At 39.6% G+C, this 21,310-nt stretch overlaps 3 protein-coding genes across 5 annotated transcripts; 1 reads left to right on the top strand and 2 right to left on the bottom strand.

Annotated features, from left to right (window-relative positions):
- Positions 1 to 477: 477 nt before the first annotated feature.
- btbd17b (BTB (POZ) domain containing 17b) lies at positions 478 to 4,423 on the bottom strand. The gene is made up of 3 exons (XM_059348846.1): positions 4,258 to 4,423; positions 2,652 to 2,937; positions 478 to 2,321 (listed from the first exon to the last, which is right to left on the bottom strand). The coding sequence occupies exons 1-3, from the start codon at positions 4,343 to 4,345 to the stop codon at positions 1,247 to 1,249; spliced, it is 1,449 nt and encodes a 482-aa protein (XP_059204829.1). The 5' UTR covers positions 4,346 to 4,423; the 3' UTR covers positions 478 to 1,246.
- A 3,500-nt stretch (positions 4,424 to 7,923) lies between these two features.
- LOC131984000 (G-protein coupled receptor family C group 5 member C-like) lies at positions 7,924 to 12,538 on the top strand. 2 transcript variants are annotated; one of them, XM_059348851.1, is made up of 4 exons: positions 7,924 to 8,081; positions 9,151 to 10,156; positions 11,467 to 11,564; positions 11,650 to 12,538. In XM_059348851.1, the coding sequence occupies exons 2-4, from the start codon at positions 9,178 to 9,180 to the stop codon at positions 11,746 to 11,748; spliced, it is 1,176 nt and encodes a 391-aa protein (XP_059204834.1). In that variant the 5' UTR covers positions 7,924 to 8,081; positions 9,151 to 9,177; the 3' UTR covers positions 11,749 to 12,538. The 2 variants fall into 2 exon arrangements, with proteins under 2 accessions (XP_059204834.1, XP_059204835.1); XM_059348852.1 differs by lacking the exon at positions 7,924 to 8,081 and having other exon boundaries at positions 8,942 to 10,156.
- Positions 12,539 to 13,629: 1,091 nt separating this feature from the next.
- ccdc137 (coiled-coil domain containing 137) lies at positions 13,630 to 19,526 on the bottom strand. Of its 2 annotated transcripts, XM_059348858.1 has the most exons (7): positions 19,349 to 19,526; positions 19,003 to 19,145; positions 18,016 to 18,241; positions 17,186 to 17,268; positions 15,743 to 15,822; positions 15,421 to 15,646; positions 13,630 to 14,943 (listed from the first exon to the last, which is right to left on the bottom strand). In XM_059348858.1, exons 1-6 carry the CDS (start codon positions 19,417 to 19,419, stop codon positions 15,446 to 15,448), a joined length of 804 nt encoding a protein of 267 aa, XP_059204841.1. In that variant the 5' UTR covers positions 19,420 to 19,526; the 3' UTR covers positions 13,630 to 14,943; positions 15,421 to 15,445. The 2 variants fall into 2 exon arrangements, with proteins under 2 accessions (XP_059204841.1, XP_059204840.1); XM_059348857.1 differs by having other exon boundaries at positions 13,630 to 15,646.
- Positions 19,527 to 21,310: the final 1,784 nt, after the last annotated feature.

Below are 21,310 nucleotides of genomic sequence, written 5' to 3'. Positions count from 1 at the left end.
TCCATCACTGCAATTATTGTAAACATATTCAATATAAATTATTAATTTATATTAATGTTAAAATCAGGAATGACTCATTTCAGGTTATAATGATTGATGCATTACTGTGCTGCAACTGCTAAAGGTGGAGCTCATTTTAATTACTAATTATTGTTTTTATTTATTAACTGTGGGGTAGCTTAATTTTCATGAATATATCATAATCTGTTAGTTGATATCAAATATTTTTATAAATAATTAAGTGTGCAAAGTAAAATAATTGAACCTTTATAACAAACGTAGTGAAATAAAATATATAATATTCGCAATCCAAAATGTAGTGAGGTAAAAGTGTAATGTATCATAAAATAGAAATACTTAAATACAAATACCGAAAAAGTATATTTGCAGTACTTGAGTAAATGTACTTGGTTACATTCTAACATTACAATTACTTTAGCTCATCAAAAAATAATAAACAACATTAGGATCAACCATTAAGTTTGCTTTAATAAAGTTCATATTTGCAAATCAAATACAGACCAACACATGTACATGTTATTGCCTTTTATTCATTTTTTTTTGTTTCAGAATGAAAATCACATTGCCCACTGGTGCAGTTCATTTAAAGGCTAAATAAAATGCATATGTAACAATAAATAAGAAAGAAAAAATACCAAAAGACTTACAGTCTTGCAAGTCAACTACAAAGGAATGATAATAATGATGGGATTGCACTTTCATTTACACATCTTGGTATGTAAACAACAAACAAGTCTATAAGTGTAAGTCACAGGATATAAGTGCCATGAACTAAAATCTATTTTAAACTGCTGAATAATGAGATGCATAAAATGAATAGCTATTACATTTCATTTTGAAGCAAAACCTCTATCGTACCTATTTAAACAACATTAACCATCACATAGGTTTTAAAATTCAAGGAACAAAATGTTGGATTGTAGAATTGTTGAACAAATACAGTACAGTTTTTTTTTCTTAGTATGCATGAAATACTGAAAAACCCACCATCAATATTGTGAAAATCACTTCTTAGCTGTCAAATTGTGAGTCCTTTATTGTACCAAACACCTCCTTGCTGAATAGTTGTAAGACAACAAAATGCACAAACTAATCAACAATGGAGATGTCAAAGACCTGGTGCATGAACACTTGCTGTGATATGAGTTAACTTTGGAATATGTGCATGTGAATGAGTTGGTAGAGGGTGGATAACTGATGGTAAGGCCACACTAAATTCCTGCATTTACTTCCTGGCAACAAGGAGGGTATGGTAGAGCGGTTTTATTACAATGTGCAGATAGAGGGAGCTGTCAATCAGGTACTCTGATGCACGACGCTGCAGGTCAGCATCGACCAGGAAATCCCCGGCCTCCTCTGTGCTTTGGTGGAAGTTGTAGACGTGGCGAACCACCACTTTTCCTTGCTGCCTTGCCATCACGATCACCGTCTTCTGGAAGCTTACACCGGCAAAGTCTGGGCTAGAAGTGGCTGGTGTTACAATAATGCGAGGTCGACCTCCGTCTGTGCGTGTGGGCTGCATGGCACCCAGCTCAGTATAGGTTGATCGGGCGCTGAGTGGCAGCCAGCGAGGGGAAAACAGGGCGTTCCAAGTCACTCTCTTGCTAGAGTCGTGGCCGCTGGGTCCGAGCTGGGTCTGGAAGCTGAAACTGCGGTCGTCACGTGTGGGGTTATTGATGACCCAAGGGGAGCCCCAGGAGGTGGACAGGTAGTTACGGGGAGTGAAAATACTGCAGTTGACATCAAAGTATTTGGCCAGTTGGATAGGTGAGGCAGAGTGAAATTGGAAAGCTAGGTAGAGTAGATCACGGATGGTCTCATAATGCTTCAGCATGAGGGGGGATTGCTTCTGGAGACGGAAGAGGTGCTGAGGGGGAATCATGCCATATCGAACAGCCCTCAGGGCACTTTCCACTGTCGAACTGATGGGCTGGTTCTGACTAATCCAACCCTCCAGGGCCTCGTAGAGCTCCAGCTCGCTCTGCAGAATGAGGTCAGAGCGCTGGAGCAAGGAGAGGAGCAGGTCTTCGCTGATGGAGCCCCATTCTCCGCTCTGCAGCACAGAAGTCAGATTCCAGGACAGGTACTGCAGGCAGCTGTCCCGCAGGACCATGTCCCCGATTTGTAATGCATAGTTGTACCAGCCAATCACATGGCCTGTTGGCGAATCACTGGACAGATGCTGGGTCATATACTGGGTCAGGCCCTGTTGCAAGCTCCACACATGATACTTGCTGGCCAGCTTATGCAGAGAAATGGCTTGATCTAGCCGCACTGAGATGTCCCCGCAGTACAGATACCTGAAAGAGAAAAAACAAGCTGGAATAGTCATCTAAAGACAATTTTAAATATAAATATACAACATATCTTACTGTAAGGTATTGTATTTTCGCCTCATCTGTGAGTCACTGAAACCCACACTGTCCAATTTTCAACTCTGAGCCTCAAACGGCAGGTGTAATTTTAGAATATTTCACAAGATGGAGCATCTCCAAAGGGCAGAGGCAAAATGGTGAGTGAAGATCCACAACAGTAGCATCTACAAGTAGCTCCTTCAGTTTCCTGAAGAGACAAATTTGATTGAACCTAATGAACTCACAGCAAATGATTACAACCAGAGCACCACTCACCTGATGAACTTGTCAAAGACAGCTGCACAGTCGACCGTCTCCCTCAACACCAGTGCGCTGTTGTTGCGGCTGAGCAGCAGATCCTCAAACACGTCACTCTGCAGCGTGAGAACCAGGCTGTGGGCCTGGATCACCTTCACCTCGTCCGTGTTGATGGTCTGCACCCGGAGTGTGACATCACTGCCGTTCCCCTGGGCCAGCAGGGTCTCCAAACGCTGCACCATACCCATGGAGTGATTCAGCACCGTGGCCCCATTGTCCAATGCTGCCTCCTGCTTCAGGGCAGCTGTGGAAAAGAAAGTGCAAGATAATGGACTGAAAATCAATATATCAATATTTAAAGGAGAGGAAATTTGCCTTGGGATTGCAATTAACTACAGTATCAGATTTGTTTTTCACATTTCTTTCTTTGACAGCAGAACTGATGCACATTTGTTCTACAACCTAAATCCGATTTGACACAGCAAGAACTGGAAAGCGCTCCCTAACTCTTCAACTAAACCACAACTCATAATATGTGTCAGGGAAAAAGCACAGTTGCAGATTCTTCTATTCTTCTGCTGTCAATTAATAGAGAACAAGGCAGGTAGCTGACTCAGAAAACCTCCGACACCAGGTGCTCAGAAGAGAATCCTGAGTTTGCAGCACCATTACAGTTGGCTGCTTCTATGGGCCCTCTTGTGCAAGAAGCAAGTACAAGTGGCACACACTGGAGAATCGCACATGAAAGAGTCAGTGTGACAAGCTGCTGTTTCCATTCTGCCACAGCCATCAGCAGCCTTATTGGCCTGTTACTGGGGGTTTAATGAGACACAAGGGGAGCACATTGGCTCCCTGGAATGCCTCACAGTCTTCATATCTGTGCCACAATCAAGCGCCGCCACTTCAAAGTAACCTTTTTCCAATTAGCCAGCCCAGGACCCTGAGCCAGATGAGCAGGGTGTGGGGGTGTGTTTTGACAAATGATTCTGGCACACCACAGCCGATTAAATTTTTTTTAAAACAAAATCACCAAATTCATCGCTATTTTTTCTGATTCTGAAAGAGAAAACACCAGAGATATTAAATTCAAAGTAGACAAAAAAAAAGTTATGAATAAAGAATGTTTCAGGGCACTCAAGCTGAGAAGAGCTGAAAACATTAAATAAAACATTTTATAGACAGCCTCTAAATATAGGATTAGATAAGTCTGTGCTCACAAGGAATTTCAAATTAAATCTTATCCGACAGCACCGGAATGTGGCCTTCAGTAGCTTTGGTCAAAATCAGTCAAAGTGAAATCTTCTTTAAGGAGCAAGAAAAGCTTTCCTTTGGCGCTTCTACTGTACTATATCACGGATCCGGCATAACGCCAGGCAGCAAATGGACTTGCCTGTCTTTCCCTGCACCCAGCAGACAGATAGATGAGGACAGGATGAGTAGAATAGATGAATACCCATCCTCTGCCCTGAGGCTGAGCACGAGCCACACATTCATGCTGTGCCCTACTACCCACTGACAGTATGGGGGAAGCTGGACTGAAATAGAACAATACAGCTTCTCTTACAATGTAGAATTTTAAAAAAAGAAGGAATAATTGAACTACTGATGCCATTTGTTATCTTACCTCCTCTTACTGTGAAAGAGTGGATTAAGAGGAGCAGGGTGCCCACATAGACCCAGGCAGGGATCCCTTGTTCACAAGAGCGTCCCATATCTTCTCAGTTATTCCCTGCCTCTCTTCCTTTGTCCTTTCCCCTCTGTTCCTTACTCTGTGCCACTCTTCTCCTGACTCTTCTCCTTCTGGCTGCTGTGTCTTTGTCGTGAGTGCGCGGAAAGGTGTGTTGCCCCGTGTGTGCCGCCCGGCTCCCTGTCCCGCACTCTTTATGTAGGACGCTGGCCTTTCCCTGGCGCATCTCGCAACCCCACGGACTCCATTGATTGGTGGAATCTGGCAGGGGCGTTGCTATAGCGACAGCTTTGATTTTGAATTTCTCCCTTTTGGATGTTACATGGAATTGATCAGCGGCACTGGGCCAGCCAAAGACTCAGCTTAATGGTTTTTTGTTGTTTTTTTAGTTTAAAAGTCACAGAGGTTAGGCACTATTAACAATCAATATTAACACTGTTTCATGTTTTAATGGCTTTTAGAATGCAGCAAATCTCTGGGCTGTAAAATGTTGTTTGTGATATCAAAGTTAAGTACAATCAGTGCCATATAATTAGTCAATTAATTACAGGAATTTGCCACTGAGACTATCTGCCAAAAGTAATTGAAGCTCTAATACGTGTGACAAACTGCAGTCAGTCAAAATTTATAATCCATTTTGTAGGACAGTTTTTTCAGCTGGGAGCAATTATTCCTCTGATGGCATGTTAATCTCACTAATGGGAGGATGATTTCATTGGTGCTGGGTCTGCTCATCAATTCAAGACGAGCTCTGCATCAGATTTAACTGCCAATCAGGATTTTATGAAGTCACTCTACTGATCAAACTATTTGAGATGCAGCAGTTGCATCTCAAACCTAACAGAGGGCAAAGGGTTTAATGAATGTGTGTTATAAAATTCCAGATGGATATGGAGGTAATGGTCCACCCACGTGCAGGGAACATACTAACCTCCAAGCTATGATAATCAATATAAAATGCTATAAAGTCTCTAAGTGAGCTCAACAGCAGCGTGACATGAGAGAGCCACACATCCTGGAATCACATACAGTAACTGGGATACACCAGAAGTGTTTCAGTGCAAAATGACAGCGATGAAAACAACAGATAAGGCCTCCAGTCAAATGGAATGTTTACAGAGCCATTTATATGATGCTATCCCTCAGTTAGCATTGATCCGTTAGTCAGAGATGGAGCAGTCAATACTAAGATCCCAGTTAAAATCCTCTAAAAAAAAATATAAATAAGCCCAGTATGGATCTGATGTAAAAAATAAATAAATAAATAAATGAAAATGATTGCATCTGACTCCATTAGTCCGATCACAATGTTTATACTAACATGCTGCAATGTGACAAGCATGTTCAAAATAGCTTCAAATCCACCCCGCCTGACAGGGACTGACAAGGAGACACATCATTTCAGAGTGAACTGGGTTGTGGGGATGCCCTGAGGGCTGCCAGGCTGCAGCAAAAATGCAGGAGAAGAGACGTCCTCTGAGACCCCGACCTGAACCAGCGCTATGAATAACCTGATAGGTTTTTGGAGGAGAGCGGTTCTGCTGAGGTGCCCTAATGAAGGCTGCTGCAACAAACTAGACCAGACAACACAGACAGGACACAGGATCACTCTGTACATGGAGGCATCTTCTATTTGTTTTACTTTCTGCAGGTGGATACAGATGCACACAAATAGGATTCATGAGTTTATATGACGGCTATGAATCTATATAGGTACAAATAATAAGACTTGGTCCGACTTGTCTACCTGGAATCATAAGACTGTATTCTATGGGTATAGATAATAAATTATAACTCAGGCAACTGTTGTTGAGCTACATAATGAAAAAAGAATAAATCAAAAGCTCTGCCCTTCATAAGGTCACATTGCTTTTTCCTTTGAGACCAGCTCCTATTAAGAATCTGCCAACAGGACCAAAGTGCAAAGGGATGGATTTAAAGAGGGTTTGTGAAAGCACCCCTCGGGACGGGATCCATTGAGGGATCGATGCACCGCAGGGGGCCCCATCACGCAGTATAAACAGTACGTTTAGTACAGGCGGAATGCCAGAGTGAGCTTCAGCAAGGTGTCCTCCATGACCTTACTCTTGTGCTGAACCCTGAGGGGATGCCCTAGATAACCAGGCCTCCAAAACATGACACAAATGGATTTGGATTTAAACGCACAGTTTACACATTTATTACACCAAGTGTGCAATGAAGAATTGTGCTATTAGATCTATTTCTATTTGACAACACATAGAAATAGACTCTAAATACTTACAAAGTTGAGGCAAACAAGCAAACAAAGAGAGACAGATTGATGAAAAAAGTGTAGACTAAAGACCATCTTGTGAAGGGATCTCAACAACCTCCATGCCACACACTACTACCTCCACCCATACTTGCTCAGACCATACCCATCTTTGATTTTCGCTTTCATTTTGAACACATCTACACACCTGCAAAATTTTGTGACTGCAGCTTTTTGTTTAAACAATTGATAAAGTTCTCAAAACCGAAAGGCTGGTAATAAATATTAAAAAAGAATACTCTAGTTTGCATAAGAGACTAAAATCTGACTAAAATACATACAAAGAGCCACTAATGACATTGATTCCATTTGTCTTGGCACAATAACTAAGGTATGTTTTGATGATTTACCACAGTAATTCTGCACATTTTCAGGATATTTTTCTTGGATATTTGTCAAGTTTACAAAGTAGAGACCAGTTAAAAGCTTTAGATCAAAGACATAAATCAATATTAATGTTTAATAAATGGTTAAGTGGCATGGCCAACAACAGATCGATAACAAGATCTGTTTGGTTGTGTAATCTGATTTGATTATGTAACAGGAGGAGATCTCTCCTGTAACAGTATTTCCACCAGGTGGCTCTGCAAACTGGAGGCACAGTCTGCCCTTTGATGATGACTGTCCCGTAGAACTGATCCTTAAAAAGAGAAACTCAACTATGATTAGATTTCTCAAGATGCATTTGAACAGAAATGATTAATGTAATTATTCTATTCAACATGCACTTAATAGCACAAAATGAAGTTGAACTATTACTAAATTGAACAACTGGATGAGGGCCTGATCCCTCTATGACATATTTAAGTATAAACTGCTGTTTATGCAGAAACAGAAATATCTCATAACTGATCTAATCACTAAACCAATGAAAGCCATTCATCATCACTGTGTCTGCATGTCAAACAGGTCACTTCTCAGACCACGTTGCACAGCCTGTGTAGGCTACAAGTGAAAATGTCTCATTTGAGAGGTGAGTGGTCCCTTTGTTTGGATGTAAGCTGCCTGACACAAACAGTGTAAGTAGGCCAGGAGCTAATCTCACAGAATATGCAAAGCTGCAAAGAGCAGGGGGCTGGATGTAGAGACGGGGCAGTTTGAGCTGCTAGACAATATTAGCTCAGTTTACAATAATAACCTTAATAATAAAGGTAAATAAAAATAATAATCTTACAGGACAATTACTTAGCTGCGACTGCCGGTGAGTTCATTATAACATGGTTCAGTAACAGCTGAGAAGGAGTGGGCAGATGGAGGACTGTCCATGATTCCCCCCGGAAAACAAACCCGTGGATCCACTAAGTGAACATTTGATCGCTGGGAAAAAGGTGGAAACGCCTGTCAGGAGTCCGGTAATACCCGAGAAAAAAGACAAATAATTCGGACAAGGTTCGGTTGGTTATCATTACCGGAGTAAATCTACCTGAGTCACCTGTTGGAGCGGAACCGCTGTCTGTCATCAGTCCAGGTAAGACGTCTCTGGCGGCAAGTCACCACACTTATAATGTAGACTACCCCTAGTTATTTTTTAATTTTTTTTTTTTTTTTTACCGTATATGCTTTTGTAAACCTTATTTATAAACCATGGAACTTTTTTAGTGTGCCTTTCTAAAATTATTATAATATAAATATTTGCTAATATGTACACTTTTTTTTAAAGTTAATTATTAAAATACGTGTTTTAGCTTTGTGAAAAATAACCTAATTATTTTAAAAAAAGAAGTTTGTTCATCATAAGAATTAGAGGGAATTTTGTTAACACTTAATCTCTTGATTTATTAAGGTTTGATTTATCATATATGCAGAACAATCACATGGAAGCAGTCGATGTCAGTGGGGGGAAAAATTGAGAATCTTAACACAAAAGTTAATAAAAGGAATAAAATATGAGATAATTTATTATAAAGTAATAAAGATGACAATTGTGATGAATAGACTGAGTAAAAAAACGAATGTAGTGAATGTATATGCATAATGAGAAATAATTAAAGTTATATACAGAGATGTAAACAGGAGTTTAGTATGTGTTTGCATTATGAGAGTATATATGTGAGATATGTGGTTTTACCTGGACAGTGACAATGTGGCAAAGGCTATTTTGTGTGAGGGATTTTTCGATCTTGCATGAAGAAAATATTATCATACACACTAGAAAATTATTGTGATTAAAGTTGAATACAAAACAACCTTACCCTTAAATTAAACCATGTTTTATCACCAGTATTTATGCTGGAGCAGAGATGCTGGGCGGGGAGTACTCATTATGTGTCCTGTTAAATTTTTAAAACGATGCCTCTGCAAATTAGATGATGTATCAAGGCTGTGATTACACACGAATCCATGTTGTAATTACAGACGGGGGAGATAATTTGCTGTCCTTTTTGGATTCTTCAGAGACTGAATGAATTCATTTCAATGGACGGCAGTGTTAGTATAACACACAACTGACTCTGTACAGTATGTGTATGGTAAAGGTTTAAGAGTCAGGGCTGTAGATGCATGCATGTTTATTAATAATCAGAGTATCTCTATTTCAGCACTAATTTACAATCTGCAGTGAGGCCATGGGGCCCTCCAGTGCTCCAAAGGGATGTGGTGCCAGCATCAGCTCCATATATTACAACCTGTGTGACCTGACGACGGTGTGGGGGGTCGTGGTGGAGGCCGTTGCTGCTGCTGGTGTGGTGACTTCCTTTATTCTGCTGATCACCCTCATGGGAAGCTTACCGTTTGCGACAGACAAGAAAAGAAAGGGTATGGTGGCCCTGCAGGCCGGCATCCTGGTCTCTACTCTGGGACTCTTTGGACTCACTTTTGCCTTTATTGTGGGTCGATACACCACCAGTTGTGCTGCACGGAGGTTCCTGTTTGGCGTCCTGTTCTCCGGTTGTCTAGCCTGCTTGGTGATGCACGGGTTGTGGCTCGCCCTGCTCCAGCGAAGAGGCCGGGGTCCCAGGAGCTGGATGTTATGCCTAGGAGCCTTGGGTCTGTGGACGGTTGAGGTGATCATCAACACTGAGTGGCTTATCATCACTGTCATCAGGAGCCCACCAGGAAGTGTCACCATCCCTGACCTGTCCTGCAGCATTGCTAACCAGGACTTTGTGATGGCTCTGATTTATGTCATGGTTCTGCTGCTAGCTGTGGTGCTGATGGCCGTGCCCTCGCTGAGACACAAGCACAAGCAGTGGCGCCGAGATGGAGCTTTTATCCTAGTCACGGGGCTCTCCACCCTGGCTATCTGGGTAGCTTGGATTGTCATGTACATCCATGGGAACAGAGTGGTTGGGAATCCGAGCTGGGACGATCCTACTCTGGCTGTAGCCCTGGTTTCAAATGCCTGGGTGTTCCTTTTCTTCTACACCATCCCAGAAATCTGCCTACTGACCCAGGAGGACCCAGAACAGGAGCAGCCACTCGATGGAGAAGATGTTTATCCTGCCAGGAGCCTGGTTTATGACAACATACTTAAGGAGCCAGAGCTCCCCCACCAGAATGTGTACATAGAGAATAAAGCTTTCTCCATGGACGAGTCTCCGCCAGGTACAGAATGACACATCATGCTCAAACAATAACCTTATAACGACAATATTGCAAACAGTTGAACATTATTTAAAGAAGGCAGCGTGCAGAATCAAGTCATATGACTTGGACTTGATTCAAACTTAAGGTTTCATGACTTTAGATTCAACTTAATAAAATCCAAAAAGATTTACAATGTGGTTTGGACTGTCACATCCATGACTTGTGACTAGAATTGGAGTTTTGACTTGACCTAATCCTCCGAATCAAAAATAAAAGTGAATTGTCAGGACAGCACTCCAATTACAGGTGCATCTCAATAAATTAGAATATCATAGAAACTTTTATTTATGTCAGGGATTCAATTCAAAAAGTGGAAATAACATTATATAGATCCATTAAACACAGAATGAAACATTTCATGCCTCAATTCATTTAATTTATTCTAATTATAATGATTATGGCTTACATTTAATGAAGACCTAAATTCAGTGTCTCAAAAAATTTGAATATTACAAAAGACCAATTTTAAAAAGGAAGTTTAATGTGGAAATGTTGGCCTCTGAAAAGTATGTCCATCTAAATGACTCAATACTTGGCTGGGGCTATCTGACTTGAACTACTGGAAATGGACTTTTGCACGATATTTTAATATATTGAAATGCACCTGTAAATCATTTATTTATGTTACCATACCATACCATTTGGGCAAAAGGTTTAAGACCAAGCACTGGTAACTATATTATATATTGAAGCACAACAACTTCAACCATCACCCTCTCATACCAAAGGAAAACACAGATAATTTGCAGGTTACTATTTCTATTTTTGGCAGAAAAGAAATCAGCAGTAATCCTTTGTCCATTCACCCCTGCAGCTTTTACGGTTGAACATAGTGAAATAAGTGACGTCTGACATGCAAATATTTTCTGCAAGTTGACCATTCCTGTTGGGAAAAACAAATGACTTACAAAATATGGAATTTAACACTCACTCTTTTGTTCACATTTATGTGTCTGGCAGTGTCGATGGGATTATCAGGAACCATATATCAATATAAGGAAAATTGTAGTGCGTATAAAACTGTCATATATTTAAAATAGAATATACTGCAGGTTAAGTTCAATGTTTTACAAAATCCAACATTTATGAGGCATTTCATTTATTTATTATTTCAGATTCAGAAAACATTGACAGGGCACTTCGGGTTAATTAGTCTCCACAATGGCAGATGTCTTAAAAGTGTTTCAATTTGCTTACCCGTTTTAATGTAGAACTTGTGTTGAGTCTAAAAATACAAAGAAAGAGAACCTTTGCCTTTTCTTTACCAGTACCCTCAAAGCCAGTGTCCCCATATGGAGCTTTTAATGGTCGGCGTTGTGTGTACCAGCCCACTGAACTAGCCCTGATTGCCAAGGGGATGACTAAGGTGAGTGAGTACACAATATTTTGCACTGCAGAACATCCTCACTTCCGTCACATCTGCTGAAATAATCACTTCTCTGTTTCTACAGATGGACCAAGACATGATGTTGCCTCGAGCCAGAGTTCCCTCTCTAAATCCAGGAAGTGGCAGCTCCCTGCCTCGTTCAGACGAGTCCTTGCCGCCTTGAGGACTGTCACATGCAGGCAGTGTGAGTCCAGAGTGCGTTGCGTTGTCACCTACACACTCGGTTTCGAAATCCGCACCAGGGGCTTGTTCTGCCCTCAGAGTACCATGTATCAAATGTAATTTCTCTTCCTTAGGGATAGGTTTTTAAATAACACGCTGTGGTGAGTCCACAACAATTTCATTTTGTCTTATACTTTGTTTCCTGTTTGTGAACTGCTTGCTGTTCTGTATGTGCAGGGCCTGAGTGTCATATATAAAAGATTAAAAAGACACTGACAATATTGGAGATGGACTTTTATAGAGGCGATAGTTTGCGTAGCCAAATAATTTCATATGAAGAGGTTGCACATCAGCTCTTCTATTTAATGTTTATCTGTCTAGGGAAGCAATGACTTTACCTTCTAGTTAAGACACCATAAACTGTTGTCTCAATTTTTTTTTTTTTTACATTTTTGATTAAATGTAAAGCCTAAAGTGGAACAATGTATCCAGTTTTCAGGTGACTAGTTGATGGTGGAAAAACTGTAGAAAAGGATTAGGTGCAAGGCCTATAATTTAGCTGTTACATGTTAGTTATTATTCCCAAATGCTGAAAGTTATTCTGTTTCCTTCTATATATTGCTTTTCCGGTCATAAATCTACCGACTGTAATTTGATAGGCTTTTGTAAACACACTTGTGAAATAATGTAATTCAGACTACCACTGAAAGCCATATGATTTTGTAGTGCCTTGAATTTATCAAATTATATGTAAAGGTGTAAATTTTAACTTATTAAACCTGTAAAACTTATTTATACGTATTGGCTGTTGGCTCTTTGGATTGTAACAGATGAATTTACGGGAGGCAGATGCGGCAAACGGTAAGAGGAAGTGTCTCAAGGCTTGAACTATATCCAGAACACTTATTTGCATATTATGTTGGCTTGATAAGCTTTGGACACTTTCACCTGGGGCCCTGTGCAGGGACTGCTATTGTGGGATTGATGTAATACATAAAGCGTGAACTTCCATACAATAATAGTATAAAAACAGATAGTCTGTACCTAGTTCGATACCATAGCCAAAAGAGAAAAGTCTAAAAGCCAAATTTGACCATTTTTGAAACTTTGTCAATTTGTTTTTTTCATAGCTTCAATACTTTTGACATGAATCCATAATTAACAAGATTGTATTGTTTTAAACATGTGATATTACCTAATTAAACTGTATTGTCTGACAACAGAAACAGTGAAAGGCTGCCAGGAGCCTCTACACGCAAGTTTGTTACTGCTTTGCCTGACAATGAGTTCTTCCTTTTCCCCACAGGGAAAGGAACAATTATGCACATATAATTTGACACACACACGCACACACAATCTCACACATGTACACACTTAAAGAGCTTCACAGTGAGCTGTGGCTGCCTAGCAGCAGGCTGAGTAGGCTCTCTCCCAATTACTCCCACCATCCTGTGCTGTCAGCAGCCAGGAGTACTTGCTCAGAAAGGAAATTGCTTACAAACTGGAAATCAGGCAGATCAGAGATGTACTACAACAGAACACAAATGTCAGATTTTACTCTGCAGTGCCTTGTGCCTGCAGCCTATCATCCCCTGTATGTAAATTAAAAAAAAAAAATGCAAAGAGTTGCAAAAGATATGCAGCACAGTACAAACACCCTGATGGTGAACACACAACAGGAAAAATAGATCCAAATCCAAGCAAAACAGCAACAAGGTGAAAACAACATTTGATACAATGATGATAGTTTCACTGACCTCAGTAACTTTAGACTGACTGTTAACCCTGTAAGCGGAAACCATAGCTGGATTTTATCCCTACATCTCATAAAGCAATAAAGGGTAAGGTGTCATTCTGTAGAGGTAGGCAAATAAACACATACTTTAAACTGACATGTTTTTTTATTCAAAGTGTATAAGACATTAATTCCTGATCAATGACTTGAGCTAAAATCAATAACAGCGTCTTTCTCTGACAGGCAGCAACTGTTCATCCCTTGATGATACAAAAAGCTGTCTTGTACACATGGACACAGGAGGGTAAATGACCAATGGTGGTTGAGTTCAGCTCAAGGGAGTCAGCACTACCAATCACAAACAGCTGTCCCCACTTAATGCATTTCCTTGTCACTGTGACAACCCTCAGTGGACAAACACAAAGCAAAAAAAGAAAAAAGCTGATCAAACATAACTGACTGAACTCAGAGACCAGACAACAGAGATTCAGTATTAATAGCATCTGCTGGTATTATTCAGTAGATCACAATAGCAAAAAATATATATAATTTGCGTTAATGTTTGCTTTCAGATCTAGGATGCTTTGAAAGACGATGTTAAACAAACATCTCTAAATTTGCACAGTTTGTTCCAGAAGCCAGTGTTTAAACAAAGGCCTTGTTCATGAGGGTAAACCTTTTACAGATTACAAATGTAAATAGCTGTGCCAGGCTCTAGTAAGTGTTCCGTATTTAAAAAGGGTGATGTGATTTATTGATCCCAGGGTTCGGGCTCTCAGGGAGGTACAAAAGGGAAACACACATGGTATAAAAAGATTCCACAATATTTTGAATCAATTAATCAATTTTCTTTAAAAATTCTTCAACTCCAGTGAACTGCAATCGGCTCCTTTTTCTTGCAGTAGTCCTCTGATTCTTTCAGATCAGCATAGAGAAAGTTTACCAAATAAGCTGGGCTTATTTCAGTTGGTCTGACTTATTTTTAGCTGATTCGGTTTTATAAAGCACGTTTTCCCAGCATCAGTTGCCATAATAACTGAGCTTTTGCCAATGCTTGAATGACGGTGTCCGGTATTCCAGGATTTAGCCAAGTTTTGGTGAAACAAAGGATCGTTCAGTTCCTGATATCCCACTGAAAACCACTGAAGGCATGGAGGTCATCCAGTCCAGCATCCAGCTCCCGTACATTGGCTAGCTGGACGCCTGAGAGCAACACAGCCAGTCATTAATTCCTCCAAGCTTGCTTTGTGCCTCCTCTGATAAAGAGATGAATATAGGCATGGACAGCGAAATGGTCCTGCTTATCCATGTGGTCGGGATTGTAGCTGGTCTGCATCTTCTCCACAAGCCATAAATACAGTTTTACATTTTTTACTTTTGAGGTCCAAAGCAATTGAGCCAGCATGTTCTGTCAGCCCTCCACACAAATATGAAACCAGCTTTCTACAGGAGCACTGCCATCTAGTGGGACAACAGGATACAATTACAGGCTTGTCTTTATCTTGACAGAACCTAAATTATTTTATTGTCAGCTACGTCATAAATGATGTCATAGTGATTACCCAACTATTTAACTACAAAAACTGTGGAAAGAAAACTGAACAAAAGGTGAGAAGTCGACAAAAGCCACCTGACTGTGTATTTAGTTTGTTTGTTTTCTGCATAAAACATTTGAACAGACATTAACAATTTGAACATCCTGTTCTCTTTGATTATTATCTGTGGCACTGAAAGGAGCAGGCAAATGTTGAGCACTACCAACCTCATTGTGAGGCCAGTGGATGCAAATATTTGCTTCTTTCCCCAGTCTGTTATTCATATTGTAGTAAGCCTCCACACTAGCACATCAGTTGTAGAGTTACATAACACATACAGTCTGCAGATGGTGATTTTACAACCAGTTTCTGAGCTTCACTGCTGACTGAAGTCAGTACTTACTGTAGAAGTTATTTGACTTGAAACGTCACAGAGGGTTCTTGAGTTTTTCCAGATTGGCAGCCCTGGCCTCGAGCTGCTGCTGTTTCTGTTTCTTAAGAAGACGGTAGGCCTCCACTGCTCGCACCCTCTCCTCCTCCATTATCCTCTGTCTGGCCATGGACGGCTTGGCTGAGGAGACCGCCGTGTGGCCCAGGAGCGAGTTCAGAAGCAGCCCCTTTGATGCCTTCTGGATAACATTGGTAGAGGAGAAAAAAACAGTCAACTTCTTATTCAACCATTAAAGATCACTTATAAGACGTGTGATAAGTGCAGAGCAGGTTACCTCAGATTTGACAGGAGCTTTTTTGGGTTTGGCGCTCAAACATGGCGGGGCCATTGAAACTTCACCAAAGGGGACATTATCTGGAAAACAAAAACATCATATACTGTTTTTATTTATTTTTTGGTATCTGTTTGTATGTTATTTTATGGTGTTTGGATGTTGTGTATGGACTCTTAATTTTACTGTACAAGTGTTGTATCATGTCTTGTGATACATGTTTGTCAGTGTCAATGATTGTATATGTGTTGTGACTGTATTGACGGTTGTTGTTGTTGTTGTTTTTGTTTTGTTGATGATCTCGGAGAATGGACAATTTGATTTAATGTTCGGACTCCAGGAAGAATAGCTATGCTAACGTACTGGTGCTAATGGAAATCCAATAAATAAATAAATATACTGTTTTGTCAATTGTAAATCAGCATTAATTGATGTTTTGCCTACTTTAGAAGTAGTTAAAGATCTCGCACTTTAAACAAACCACTCACATTACATCATGTAATCCATTGTATTTATAAAATATTACAGTTTTATACAAATTTGTTACAAAAATAATCAGCTAGATAGCAGTCCATACAAGATTTTGAAAAAAAACATCATCCCTTTCTTTCCAGCTGAGTGGACTATTGCAGCAATATTAGGGCTGGGCGATATATCAATATAAAAATATTCAATATATTTTTAAATGTGATATAGAATTAGACCATATTGCACATATCAATATAGTTCAATTTTATTTTTCTTATTTTATATAGGGGTTTGACATATTTTGTTCTTTTATAACGTTCGTTATTCTTTTCTCATATAAATATAATTATTTCAGAAGAAGATCGACCTATTTTATTTCATAGCCTTTTTTTTTTTTAATATTTCTTTTATTTATGTGCACTTTATGGAGCTTTAATTAAAAAAAATGTACTCCTGTTATAATGTATTTATGTTCACAAAAGGTTTCAATAAAACTACTTGTGACATGTCATCTTTGGCTTTGACTGAACATTTGTTCTCACTTTGCGATAAAAATATCAGGATATACATCGTATATCAATATTCAGCCTAAATATATTAGGATATGACTTTCGGTCCATATCGCCCAGCCCTAACTGGTATATTGTATGACTTTGCCCAAATTACCATCAGGCAAATACAACACATTCAAATTCTGCTGCCAAAATTGTAACAAGATCCTAACCTACCTTTCCCGGTAGTTTAGAAAATATCCTTTTACCTCATCAAGTGAATTAACCACTGAAAGTTAAGGAGACGATACACTTTTCTGATATACTTAAAGAATAGAGAGTCTTTAAGGAAACACTTGAACTGTAGAGGTAAACCCACTTCCTAATTATCCTAAACACACCTCTGCTGTGGCCAGTGCTTGCTTGTACATATTTACACAGAAAAGGCAGCGTCCTCACATCCCTTATAGAGGCAAATGTTTCTTACCAACAAACATCTCTTTTTCCAACTTGTCCTCTTGTCTGTCCAGCTTTTTCTGTTGTATCTTCTGTAATCTGAGTTTATCATACCTGTAGCAAAGAAGAAACAAATTAGACACATATCAGCAAGGAATGTTGCATGTGTATGTTTTACTGTGGTTTTCTGTTTAGTGTTATTCAGCATTACCACTGTCATATATTTTTTTAAACCTTTATTTAACCAGGAAGATCTCAGAGATTAAGAACCTCTTTTTCAAGGGAACCCTGGCCAAGAGGCAGCAAACACAAAATACAGTTACATATTTACATAAGACACAGACCTTAAACGCGTTGTGAGAAACAAGTAATTATTGTGGAATTGGCCTCAATAACTCTCAGTTTGGATTTAAAAGTGCTCAAAGAAGTTAAGTCAGTTAGTTTCCAGTCTTTCTGTAGCATATTCCAGCATAAGGTGCAGAGTAAACAAATGCCTTTTTACCCAACTCTGTACTAGCATGAGGGACAGAAAGCAACAATTGATCTTGTGAACGAAGAGAATAAGATCCAGCATTTCTTATTTTCAAGATAAAATAATGCAAACTTTTGTCAAATGTAAACTAGACTGTAATCAAGATGATAAGCTGCTATTGTGCATAAAACTACAGAAGATTTTTATGTCTTCATAGTTGCAGTGGGGCATGATTGTTGCACTTATTTCAGGTTGGTGCACTCAGGTGCTCATTGGACGCGCCTGACACAACCGAGGTGTTGGCCACCTATCGAGCCTTTTGACAGGTGCAGACTTATTTTATTGTGGATGTGTTGTATCCCAGTGACATGATATCAACGTGTACTCACTCCTTCTTCTTGTCAGACTTTCCCTTTTCTGCGGGCCTCTCTTGTTTGTCTGCATCAAGCTCAGGCTTTCTGTCTACTTGGTTCTTAGTGAGGAAGAGGACGTGATTTGTCGCATTCTCCATGCGTCGCAGGTATGCTTTCTCACTCTCCTGCTTTCCCCTCTTGAAATGTGGCACAGGTATGTCCCCAACCTCTGAATCCTCTGGTTTACCTTTAGGGGAGATGGCTAAAGAGACAGAAACTAATGTCAAGTAAAACAAACAAACAAACGACTGTTTAAAAGTATCGTCACCCTGTTAAAATAATCGCCTAACTCATTTTTTCAAGTTTTGCAGGAAACACAAAAAACTTCACAAAAAGTGTAACATATGACATTTATTGATCATTTCACTCAAAAATGATGTCACAAAGGATGGCTATTGGCAATAACACTGTGTGTAAAGTATGTAACTTAAGAGAAATAAATGACTTAAGGCAATTTTTTTGAACATGCCTTTGTGACATAAGCAAGATATGGTAACACTTTATTTTGAAGGTGTCTACAGAGTCACACAAGCCTGTTAGAAACATGACATGATAAGTATCATGAGCATTAATGTTACTTCAAAGTGTCATTAATGTTCATGACACATCACATGTCATGTTTATGACACGCTCATGTCACTCTTATGTAGACACCTTCAAAATAAAGTGTTACCATATCTTGCTTAAGTCACAAAGGCATGTTCAAAAAATTCCCTAAGTCACATTTTATTTCGACTTAGGCATAATAAATCCGCTTAAGTCACACACTTGACATAGGCCATTATCTTAAAGGGGTAAAATCACATGATCTGATCAACTGAGGATGGAGGTGATTTTACCATAGGTGGCCGGAGTCATGAGGAGATGATTTAGGTAAAAAAACAAACAATTTTGACAAAAAATGACTTAGGCGATTATTATAACAGTGTGACGGTATGCATCTCAAACTATACAGAAGCTTACCTTTTTTAAGCTTTTTGGCCTTCAATGATCCTGTTTTCATCCTCTCCTTAGTCTTCATTATCTCACGGAGCTTAAAGGGGATGTGTTCGAGGTGGTCTTGTTTGGCTTTCTTGGGTTTACCATCTCGTTTGAACTTCTTGTCTCTATTTTTATAGGAAAAACATGAAATAAACATTTTCTTTTGAAAGCCACGTATAATGCAGGTCCGTTTACTCCTCACTTAGATTAAACACATTCATGGTAAAAGTCATTTTGACAAGTTTGAAGCTAATGTCGAGTGCTAATAACAGCTAGCTGCTTGAGCTAGTTAGCAGTTTTCTGTTACACATTAGCTTCCGTACGTTACCTTGGATGTTGTCCGGCCTTGCCCACTTGTCTTTCCGAGTCGTTGTTTTTATTCTTCTTATTCTTCCCCATGTTGCTGCGGGTTATTTAACGCATTACTATGTTCCTGAACAAAACAGTAACACATGTGGAGCAGCGTGTATAACCTTTAACCTACGAACCGAGCGACGACAGGGACGGAGAAAGTAAGGAGGTCTCACTCTGCCTCTTTTTTCGGCTATTGTAGTTGTTTCCACTTCTCGGAGGACTCACTTTACCTTGACCTCACAAAGACAAAATATCAAAGGAATAAAAATGGTCCAGGTTTTTTTTAATTAAACATTTTAGAGTCTAACCCAACTAAACGTTCGTAATAGCCTTAACGTTGAGGCTCTTACACCTTGCTGTCTCCACCTGTAGGTACTGGTTAAACCGTAGTTTTAAGTGTACTTGTAAAATTGATTTTGTTGAATAAAGTTTACTTAAACAATGTGCGGTTATGACATCTCAAAATACGTACTTTTTTCCCCACACAAATATAACTCATAACATAAGGGATTCCGCTAGAGAGATTGATTGATTTTAATCATGGAGTGACACATCTCTACAACAGACGATCTTTGCTGGAAACGTCATGATTGGCTATAATAAGGACTGTTCTTATGTGTTACCACTAGATGGCGCAGTAAGCTCACTTTGTTCACAAACATATCAATGAGACCAATGATTGTGAACTTCTATGTTGATTTTGAGAGATACAATGCTGTTTATTTGTTATTTAATATTCATCATTGAAATCAGTTAAATCATGGACCACACGCACTGGAGTTTTCTTAAAAATATTAACCACACAAGCAAAGTCCAATAGTGCAGTGTATGGCTCCAGCAACAATTACTATACAGCCAGGTATGAAGAGTGGCTCCTACTCAATTGCTTATTGTGTAATTTATATTTTTCTTATCTTATTTAGAGAAAGTAGGAAGAAACAAGCCATCAGACATCAAGCAGAAGTCAGACAAATGTGATACAGTAATCTTATCTGAAAATAAATAAATGAATAATATTGTGCACTCAGTGTCTTTTAAAAATAATAATGATAATAAACTGACGACCATGTACTTTTGCAATACTTCCAGAAGTTGTTTATAATTTTTTTATTATCATTCTGACATTTCAGGTTAACCAACAATGATCGTTTGTTTCAGACAACCACAGTTACTTGTAGCTCATGCAATATTTTTTGTCCCTGAGCATGTATCAGATGTGTGTCATATGGCATGGCACACGTTTCCCTGCAGCATAAGCTCTGCTGAGCCTCCATTGTTTGCAATTTGTTTGGAGGATTACCCAGAAAACAACAGGGAAAAAATCCTCAAAACTGACCATTTTAGGTTATAAAAGTGTAACTGTTGGTATCAAATGCTTCAACTGATGCTGTCGCTGGTTTTTGTGGATGAGTCTGTGAGGCTGAGAGAGATGGTGAGAGAAAAAAATCCCACAGGAAGTGAAAGCCTGTTTCCATACACGTGCCCTGTGTGCATGTGTATGAATGGAATAGATTACAGAGTGAAGCTGTGGTAAACCATCAGATGAATAGACCAGGTGCGTGTTTATGTATGTGGGAGGTGTGGGGATTACCAGTGAGACATAATGCAACTCAATCTGAGAGACTGCTGATGAAAGGAGAATGCTACCGCTGTTCAATATGTTCTCGGCTGCAAACGTTGCTCAATATTGCAGGTGGTGGGGAGATACTGAGGACATATTGTGAAGAAAATTCCCACAGGAAACATGCAAATGACTCCTGATTTACACCCAACACACATCATCATTGTTTTTCTAAAAACATCTGCATGTGTCTGCTCAGTTTAGAGGCATTCCCCAGACCACCTGTCAGCCAATCCCCTAATGACTGTACTGATCCATATAGGCTACAACGTGCAGGACCTGTGTGTGTGGACAAGTGATGAGCTGGGCAGTGAC

The sequence above is a fragment of the Centropristis striata genome, chromosome 13 (genome assembly GCF_030273125.1).
Source record: "Centropristis striata isolate RG_2023a ecotype Rhode Island chromosome 13, C.striata_1.0, whole genome shotgun sequence".
In the NCBI taxonomy this organism is placed as follows: domain Eukaryota; kingdom Metazoa; phylum Chordata; class Actinopteri; order Perciformes; family Serranidae; genus Centropristis; species Centropristis striata.
This window is presented reverse-complemented; position numbering and strand designations above follow the sequence as displayed.